General features: G+C 40.6%; 1 protein-coding gene across 1 annotated transcript in view; it reads right to left on the reverse strand.

Moving 5' to 3' along the window:
* LOC106869264 (heat shock protein 75 kDa, mitochondrial-like) overlaps window positions 1-10,602 on the reverse strand; it is a 110,905-nt gene that overhangs the window by 37,582 nt on the left and 62,721 nt on the right. The window contains exons 8-16 of the mRNA XM_014914931.2: window positions 7,803-7,876; window positions 6,815-6,977; window positions 6,215-6,328; window positions 5,991-6,060; window positions 4,603-4,750; window positions 3,500-3,627; window positions 2,821-3,011; window positions 1,862-1,947; window positions 387-532 (exon numbers count right to left, since the gene is read on the reverse strand). Coding sequence (XP_014770417.1) covers window positions 387-532; window positions 1,862-1,947; window positions 2,821-3,011; window positions 3,500-3,627; window positions 4,603-4,750; window positions 5,991-6,060; window positions 6,215-6,328; window positions 6,815-6,977; window positions 7,803-7,876 — 1,120 coding nt within the window. The remainder of the gene's footprint in view (window positions 1-386; window positions 533-1,861; window positions 1,948-2,820; window positions 3,012-3,499; window positions 3,628-4,602; window positions 4,751-5,990; window positions 6,061-6,214; window positions 6,329-6,814; window positions 6,978-7,802; window positions 7,877-10,602) is intronic.

Here is a 10,602-nt window from a genome sequence, read left to right on the forward strand (position 1 = left end):
TTTTTTTTCTGCTTTGTTTTCGACCCCCTCGAAAAGAAAAACTCTACATTTGTATTTTGTCCCCTCTGTGTTGAGCCCAGTGTGGCTAATAAAGAAACCTATCTATCTATCTATCTAGGCAAAGAGGTATATAGAAATTACAGGTTCATAGACAGGCAATTAGTCATAGACAAAAACATACAACCAGACATAGTTATATAGTATACACATATAGACATATATAGTGATTAATTTAAATGATGAATAGAGATTACTGAGCAGAAGTAATCTTCAAAACCAGTACCATGAATATCTACCAACACACTTCCATCAGAGAGAGAGAGAGAGAGAGAGAGATCAAGGAGCAGGCAAGAGGATGACACAGGTGCAATAAAAAGATGACTTACCTGGCATTTATTTCTAATGTTGGTTGCAGGAGTCGGTAGCGTTCTTCTGGTGATTTGTCTGCAAGTGTGGTGCGAAGGAAATGTCGGGCTGAACCCATTTCCACTACAGTTACAATACATGGATGTGATACCAATCTTTTAGTCACCTGACGAAGAATAGAGCAGAAAGACATTAAGAAGGGCTATCCTATACACACACACACACTACATAGGTGTGCGTGTGTACGAGTTGAAAAATAATAATTAGGCACTTTAGTTCTCTTGGTTATATTTATATAATCAACTCAGCTTTTCAGCCAGTTCAATCTTCACAACCAAGGGCTGTACAAACATAACAAAGACACATCAAGTTACACACTCCTTGTAAAACAATACAAATATAAACTGTTCAATTTAAATTTACCAGAAAAATCCAGTGGGCCGTGTTTTAAATTCTAAGTAAAAGGGACGAGAAGAGACCAGGGGAAATAACTTTTCCCAGTGTTGCAGTCAATAGAGAAAATGTTTTTATTTTGTCAGCACATTTCTGATGAAACACAATTGTTTTATTTTAATTAAATCTGAAAATAATTAAAGGTTTAGTGAAATAATTTTGTTATTGGTTAAGCTGATGTTTAGAACATAAATGAACAGGAAATTTACATGGGAATGCTTAAATTTACATCTCTGTAAGCCAAAAGTTTGTAACATAGCACCAAGTGTGGTCTCAGGTAGTCAGGTATTGAAAAGGGTTAAGATTTAAAGAATTCCAAAGTTTCAAAACTTTCTCATCCAGGCCATCCTCGTCACCTTGTTCATATAAGGGTTTCACCATAACCCTTAAGTATTCAGATTACTTCGTCAAATACAATGCTTAATTAATCATGCATTGAGATTTTGATAATGTGACTGTTTATTTTTAGGATGGCATTGCAGGATAGGTGTGATAGGTGAAATAGTGCTAACAATTCAGCCAGCTCGTTGCCTTAACACTTGCTGCCATCATCAATACTTGTACTTTATTCTGAGGGAAGAATAAAAGGTAAAGTCGGCAGCATTTGAACTAAGAATGCAAAAAACCAGAAGAAATACAACAAGGTATTTTCTTTCCTCTGGTGTTCTACCAATTCTGCCAATGTGGCTCAGTAGTTCGAGCGTCTGGCTCACAACCGTGAGGTAGTGAGTTTAATTCCCAGACCTGGCTCTGCGTGTTGTGTGCTTGGGTAAGACACTTTATTTCACATTGCTCCAATTCGCTCACCTGTAGAAATGCGTTGCGACATCACTGGTGCCAAGCTGTATCGGCCCCTTTGCCTTTCCCTTGAATAACATCTGTGGCATGGAGAGAGGAGACTGGTTTGCATGGGCAACTGGTGGACTTCCACAAACAACCTTGCCTGGACTTGTGCCTTGGAGGGGAACTTTCTAGGTGCAATCCCATGGCCTACCATGACCGAAAAGCATCTTCACAACATAGAAACATGTGTTAGACTCACCTTGACATTGTTCACTTTATTCGTTAAGGTTGCTTTGATCCAGGTAACCAAATCTGTTGCTTCCTCTTGTCGCAGACTGCTGCTATCTGTGATCAACGACAACAAAAAAACAAGTAAAAAAAATAACTTTTTTTTTTCTTTTATCACTACTAAAGTATAATCGTTTTACTGCCATCACCATAAGCAGCATCATAATGATCAACATCAACATGGAGTTTATGCTGAAGGCATAGTGGGGCTGAAGACCTGAAAGGTGCTCTCTGCAGGAGTTAGTTTGAATGCCACCTGAAGAGTGGCTTCAAGGCTAGTACACACCCACACACACAAACACAGTAATAGGTCTGAAGAAAGTCAAATGTGATAGAGATAATAATGAGAATAAGATGGAGAGAGGGGAGAGGGGGAGAGAGAGAGTAATTTTTATAAATGCAATGTATGAAACACCTTGTCCTTAACTTACATAAATTTACAAATCAATTAAATAAGAGGTGTCTAATGACTTCTTTCTCTCAACATCACACACATGTTGGCACTCCGTCAGTTACGACAACAAGGGTTCCAGTTAATCTGATCAACGGGACAAGGCTGGCCCTTTGAAATACAGGTACAACAGAAACAGGAAGATAAAGTGAGAGAAAGTTGTGGTTAAAGAGTACAGCAGGGTTCGCCACCACCCCCTGCCGGAGCCTCGTGGAGCTTTAGGTGTTTTCGCTCAATAAACACTCACAACGCCTGGTCTGGGAATTGAAACCGTGATCCTACGACTGCGAGTTTGCTGCCCTTACCACTGGGTCATTGCGCCTCCACACACACACACACACACACATACACTGTTATTTAAACCCAGGTCTGGTGAATAACCTGTTTTGTTTTGTTTGTAAAATTTAGGGTCCACTCAAATCATATCATCAAATTCTTCAGTCAACCATATTCCGAATGCTTCCAGAAATTAAGCCTACCGCTTTCGTCTACAGCGTCCGTGTCTTCCTTGTCATCCTGGATCTCGTTTTCAACAGACTTCAGGTTCTTGCGGTCAAACTGGCCGAGGTTCATGAGGACCAGTTCATCGTAGGGTTCGTAGAGGAAGAGAACTTCTGTGTCTTTCTTTTGAAGAGCTTCAAAGTAAGGGGAGGTCATGGCCAATTCTCGGCTAGAAGACAAACACAAGACATTGACGTAAATAAAAATGCAAGTACATCAGTAGGTGTTTAATTAAACAATTTCTCTTAATTAATCTTCTGATCAAATTTATCTTTCTAGACCTGCAGAATAACAAAAATATTCCTTACTTGAAAACACAGTGTCAGTGACAGGAAGAGCATCCAGGTGTAAAAAGATAAACTTCCCCTCTCCAACCCATGCCAGCTAGGAAAAACAGCCGGGAAATGAATATTATCATCGTTTAACATCTGTTTCCCAACCTGGACAATTTGACAGTTGCTGGTAAGGCCAGAAGCCACACCAGGTACCACAGCCTGTTTTGGCATGGTTTCTACAGCTGGATGTCTTTCTTTTGCCAACCACCTTACAAAGTGTACTGGGTGCTTTTTACATGGCACCGGCACCATTGCTTTTTAGGGGGCACCAGTACCATTGCTAAACAATATCCTCTTAAATAGAACATATACAAAGACTTACCTGGGGGCTGACAAGTAATATATATTCCGGGAACCAGCTTTCATTCGACTTGCGTATTCATCCAGACTGACTTTATCTCCGGCAGCGCATTTCGAAGACTCAAAACGCAACAGCTTTGCAATTTCTTCCTATAGAAAGAGTCCATGAAGAAAACATGATCAGGAACATAGCGAAGATTATAATTAAGTCGGCGAGCTGGCAGAAACATTACCCCGCCGGGCGAAATGCTTAGCAGTATTTCATCTGCCGTGACGTTCTGAGTTCAAATTCCGCCAAGGTCGACTTTGCCTTTCATCCTTTCGGGGTCAATAAATTAAGTACCAGTTGCATACTGGGTCGATGTAATCGACTTAATTCCTTTGTCCGTCTTTGTTTGTCCCCTTGTGGGCAATAAAGAAATAAGGAACATAATGAAGATTGATACATACATACATGGGTGTGTGTGTGTGTGTGTGTGTGTCTTTGTCTTCACATAATCTGATGAATGTAAAGCAACATCAAATATTTTCTTCTTCATTTTCAATCTTCTTTGAAAAACACGTTTGGCCATGGGGAAAATACTACTGTGCTTAGAAACAGGAAAGGCATTTGGCCATAGAAGATTTGCCTCACTGAATTCCAACTCACCCATGCTAACATGGAAAAGTGAATGGTAAATAATATGGATGTGTGTATATGTGTGTGTGTGTGTGTAGTGGATCTTTGGTTTACAAATTTAATTTATTCGTGAAGGCTCTTTCTTGTTACTTGAAATATTTGTAAACTGAAACTACTCCCCCTCCATGAGAAATTCAAGATAAGGCACGGCAAATTCGAGCAGGGACATGCGCTGAGTGAAAGCCAATGCAGCAACTGATACAATTAATGTTCCTAATTACTAGCTGAATGATAACTAAGTTATTTTACTAAATTCTTTGTTATATTTAAAGTAATTGAAAGAAACCTGACAGAGCATCTCAAAATAAATACAGTAACGAAAGGGTTAAGCATGCAGAAATATTTGTAGAATTTATTTCTAAAAAATGAATCCCCCTCCCAATCTACATCAAAATAAACTACAGACTCCAAAACCTTAAAAATACCAAAGCTAATATCTGTCTTACTCTTTGTTCTTGTTCGGTCGTTGTGACAATTCCTTCACGGAAGAACAGTCCGTAGTCTTCGTAGAAACGCATGTAAGTTTCAACATCTTTCTTGGATTTCTCAATGAAGAATTTCAGAATTCGGTTGGTGAGGACAGTACGCAGCTTCCTGGAAAGAAGGTTGAATTGGAACAAATTAGCAACAGAATTAGACACAGGAACGACTGTAGGTGCAAGCATGGCTTTGTGGATGAGAAGTTTGCTTCCTAACCATATGGTTCTAGGTTCAGTCCCAATGTGTGGCACCTAGGACAAGTGTCTTTTACTACGACTTTGGGTTCACGAAAGCCTTGTGAGTGAATTTGGAAGGTGGGAAATGAAAAATAGCCAGTTGTGTAAATGTGTTTTTGTATGTGTGTGTATGTGTGAGTGTATGTTTGTGTCTCCTTGCTTTGACATTGTGTGATAGTCGTAAACGAGTGCCACTGTTATACAAGTGGTGTCCTTCATTTCAAACCTTCTGTGAAAACATGTTCAGCCATGCAGAAACACTGGCTTGGAAACAGGTGTGGGTTACAACAATAGAAAATCTGCTTTAATATACGTGAAAGCCAAGGGGTTAGGATGCTGCATTCACGATCACCAGATCATTGGTTCAATTCCTGAACAGGGCAGCATGTTGTGCCCTTGAGCAAAACACTTAATTTCATGTTGCTCTTGTGCTGTGTGGGGACAAGCATGTCAAAGAATAGACCCAACATTTCCTCCATGTTTTATAAAAGAGGTTGTGCTAGGATTTGCACTCCAAAATCGTAAAACCCTCACCAAGGGTTAGAGGGTTGTCACCTGAATGGTGCAGAAGTGACCATCCACCAGGAGTAAAGAATCACCAACAAATGGTGGATGCAGCACATGCCAGACAATATAAATGTGTTGGGCAAGGAAGTAGGTGTATTTCATGTAACCCTTTAATCAGAAGTAAACTGAATCAGCAGATAATGGTCCCTAAATAAGTATCTATTGGTTGCCAGGTAACCACTTTACTGGTTGCACTATAGAGCTTCTGGCCTTTCTGTTTATCTTAATGAGATAAATATCGTTTGACTCATATCAGTGGATCTGTTTAGTCATCATTATCATTTAACATACATGTTCCATGCAGGAAGTGTATTTCATATCGTCGTCGTCGTCGTTTAACATCCGCTTTCCATGCTGGCATGGGTTGGATGGTTTGACTGAGGTCAGGCAAGCCAGGAGGCTGCACCAGGCTCCAATCTGATCTGGCAAAGTTTCTACAGCTGGGTGCCCTTCCTGATGCCAGCCACTCCGAGAGCTATCAATTTATCAAAACAATAACACAGAAAAGAAAACGACAAAAAACAGAAAAGAAAAGAAAGGGGGAGTCTTACCTGATCAGGGCACTGTCCTGGAGAAGTTCTCGACTTAAGTTCAGAGGAATGTCCTCACTGTCGACCACACCTGTGAAGTAACGAGTTGGTAGAGAACTTGTGAATATAAAATAGATTAATGTATTTGAAGGAGAAAAAAGAAGTGAAGAAGGGGTCAAAGGAGCAACAAACACACACACACACAAAGTAATACACCATGGGGGGTGACATAAATTTCGACTGACCTTTCACGAAGCGGAGCCACTTGGGCAGGATGTAGTTGGCCTTTGGCATGACCATCACTTTACGGCTGTAGAGTGTCAGACTGACATCGGTCTCTCGGCTCATGTCAAATAATGCTGCAAGGACGATGACCAGTGGTCAAAGGTGGAGGAAAAATATGGAAGAAAAAACGAAAACTGTTAGATTACCATGGAAACAAGTAAGGACAGAGAGAGGGGGAGGGAGAGAAAGAGAGGAGAGAGAAAAAGAGAGACAAGGGAGAAGGATGGAGAGAGAAAGAGAGAGAAAAGGAGGGGAGAAAGAGAGAGATATAGAGGGAGAGAGAGAAAGAGAGGAGAGAGGGAGAAAGATAGAGAGGAAGGGAGAGAAAGAGAGAGGAAAGGAGGGGAGAGAGAGAAGCAGAAAGAGAGAGAGAAGGAGGAGGAGGAAGATAGAGAGGAAGAGAGAGGGAGAGAGAAAAAGAGAAACAGGAGAGATAGAAAAAGAGAGAGGAAGTGAGACGGAAGAGGAGAAAGAAAGATACAGAGGGGGAGAGAAGGAGAGAGAGAGAGAGAGAGAGAGGGAGAGAGAGAGGAAGTGTTATGTAACCGGCCAGTACATACTTGGTTTGTATTCTGGAACATAGAAGAGGGCACGGATATTGACGGGAGCATCAGTCTTGTAGAGGAAGTTGAAGCGTGGTTTATCGAAGGTGCCACTGATGAATCGGTAGAACTCTTCATGCATGTCTGCTGTGATGTCTTTATTGTCCATCAACCAGAGAGCCTGAAAGGGACAGAGAAGACAACAGACGGGAGATGAAAGCATTACGGTGGCTAAAATTAAGCTTGGTGGTGTGTGTAATCATGGTTAGATATGGTAAACAGGTAAGAATTGTTGTTGTTATTGTTGTTGTGGCTGATTAGCTCCAGAATCAGTCCTGAGACCATTCTGTCTTCTTTCATTTACAAGACTAAATTATCTCCAATGTGTTCTTCATTTCTTAACACAGTAACATGTGGTTTGAGGAACATTTGGCTGCTATATCTAGCGAGCAGAATGACCATCCAGGGACTCCCTTGTTAGCTGTTATGCTGTACGACAGAGAATATACACATATCTACATATGCACACACACACACACACACACATACATATAAACACATGCAAGCAAACACACATGCATGTGTGTGCATGTGTGTACATGTTCATATATATAAATGTCCATACATACATACACAAATGAAAATATCCTTCAGTAAAAGCAAGGAAACACAAACGCACACACTCACACATACACATACGACAGGCTTCTTTTAGTTTCCGGCAACCAAATCTATTCACAAGGCCTTCGTTAGCTCAGGGCTACAGCAGAAGACACAACTGCCCCAAATGCTGTGCAATAAAACTGAACCTAGAACCATGTGGTTGGGAAGCAAACTTCTAACTTATACAGCCAAGCCTGTACCTATCAGATATAATTTCTATGAGATTGTATTATTTATAGAAAAATTAGTTCCATATTTCTATCTTTTATGTTCTTTATGCATAGATAACATTGCAAATATTTGAGGGGGTGGGGCAAGAAAAGAATACAAAATGGTAAGTTACCTGGATCATGTTGGCTCTTTTACCATTCAGATATATTGGGACTCCCACAAAATTGCTGTATTTTTTAACAATAGCTGAGGAAAGAAAGAAACAAAACATAAATTAAAACAGCTGAAATTTAGATGAAAATATTGGTAGGTGAAAATAAACTAAAATTGTTTCCGAGAAAAGCTTTTCGAAACAGACAGCCTCCTCTGCTCTAAGGGAGGTAACTGCGCGAATTGCCAAGCAGGTAGCTTCTAAGAAGAGTTACGTCCCTTGAAAACAGACCCCCCCCCTCCCCATTTCTGCCGTTCTTTTGGTGTTTCGGAAATATGAATGAATGAATAAATAACGAACAGATAAATTTAAGCCGAATCATGAGTGATGAGTGATAAGTCAATGTCCAGTCTTAAATCAAAGCGGTACCTAAATTCTTTAGAGCCAGCGAAATAGAGACGGCCGGCTTCTTTCTTTCTCTTTCGCAATTTCATCTTTCCTTCTTATAATTTACAGCTGGATGGCGATTCAAATATAAACCCCGCTCCATCGTCAGCGAAAAATAAATCGGAGATAGGATACATTATTTTTCATCAGTTATTTCTTTGTTATTGGACTGCGGCCGTGCTGGGGCACCTCCTTGACGGGTTCAGTCAAAGAAATCCGTCCCGTTACTTATTTTTGGCTTATTTCCTCTACAATTGTCGTAACTTAACTCCACCAACATCTTTTGCTGGATCGTTACGTTACAGAGGTATAAACAACCCAAAAGCAGTCATCAAGCAATTGATAAACACAAACACACACCGATATATACACGTATATCATTTAATATACACAGTATATTTAAAGAAGGGTTACTAATACCTTCACACCATGGAAACGCGATAATTCGGAAGATTTAAATATTTATCTTTCACTGGATGGAGTACATTTTTTTTTTGTTTTTTTTTTTGTTAATATGACCTACAACAGAATAGCAAATTATACGCGTGCGTATGCGTATATATATACATGTAAACAGCCAGGTGCAATGTGATACCATAAAGGAAAAATTTAAACATCAATAAGTGTATATATATATATGTGAGTGTGTGTGCGTGTGTGTTCCTTTATTCTTTTACATGTTTTAGGCATGTGATTGTGACCATGCTGGAGCATCGCGTTAAAGGGTTTTAGTTGAAGAAATCGACCTCAGGACTTATTCTTTGAAAGCCCAGCACTTATTGCCAAACTGCTAAGTTACGGAGACATAAACACACCACCATCGGTTGCCAAGCCATAGTGGGGGGAGGGGACAACACACGCACAAATGCGACAGGCTACTTTCAGTTTCCGTCTACCAGATCCACCTACAAGGCTTTGGTCGGCCCAAGGCCATAGAAGGACACTTGGCCAATGTGCCATGCAATGGGACTGAACCCAGAACCAAGTGGTTGGGAAGCAAGCTTCTTACCGCACAGCCACTCCTGCACCTATATACATATGTCGAGCACAGACAGGATGCAGGATGCACTTTTGCCAAAGGACAAGAAGCTGAATGGATGCAATAAAAAGAAAGACATCCCTATCTACATAGTTTAATGACCAATTCTTCAATTTGGCACTTAAGATTTAACGAGCTTAAACTGTAATTTTCATGTCTTTTCAGCATCTTGCCTGTTTGGCTTCTTGGCTTCGGCAAAAGAGCATTTGGCATCTCATCCGTGTACCATATACGTATATATGTGAGTGTGTGTGTTATCCTGACAAGGCAATGATCGTTGTCGTAGATGAGTGTCACCGTCATACAAGCAGCGTCGTTTGCTTCCAAACATTCTGTAGGAACATGTCTGGCCATGGGGGAAATACCAGTTTGCTTAGAAACAAGCAAGGGTTTGTGACGGAAAGGGGCCAGCAGCCATAGAAAATTGTACCTCAGTAAACTCAGTCTGACCCCATGCAAGCATGGGAAAGTGGACGTTAAAGTGATGATGATGACGAAAATGATGATGGTGATGATGACGGTGATGATGACAAAAATGACAACGATAATGATGACAACAATGGTGTTGCTCATGAGGAGAATGTTGATGTCGATGATGATGATGATGATTGTGATGATGAGGCCGATGATGATGATGATGATGATGGTGATGTTGATGATGATGATGATGGTGATGACGATTGCGATGGTAAGCGCAGTTTTGTCACAATTGCACAATGACCTAGGCTGTATTTGACATGAGAGAGAGAGAGAGAGAGAAAGGAAGACAAGAACAAGGAAGAAACAAATTTGGGTCAGAACAATTAGGGAAAACTCAAATAAAAAAACAAACGTAGAGCAGAAAAAAAATAATAAAGAGAAAAAAAAACAAGAAAAAAACTATACATGAACATACAGTAGTGATGCAATCACACACGCACACACACACACACTTGCAAACAAAGACACACACATACATGCAGACACACACATACTTGCAATCAAAGACCATATACATATTTGCAGATACACACACACACTCACTAATTTGCACGTTCTCTCTCTCTCTCTCTTTCAGCAGCCAGGATGCCGACGTGTGGATGCGAGACATTAAAAAAAGAAACAAAAATAACGGTGAGGAAGGAAGACACTCTTTGAGATAGGAAGAAGACAGGATTCACTAGCGCCGGTACCAAAGTGTCGACTAGCCAACCAAACCATAGTCATTCCAGACACAATGCCACTTGATGAGACAACAGCCCTTCTCTGCCCCCACACTCTACGACCTACACACGTCGCCATTCCCCCACCCCACACACCAAGAAAAAACATAATAATCCTCGGCTCCCCCCCCCC

This window comes from Octopus bimaculoides, chromosome 13, assembly GCF_001194135.2.
Source record: "Octopus bimaculoides isolate UCB-OBI-ISO-001 chromosome 13, ASM119413v2, whole genome shotgun sequence".
NCBI classification, from domain to species: Eukaryota; Metazoa; Mollusca; class Cephalopoda; order Octopoda; family Octopodidae; genus Octopus; species Octopus bimaculoides.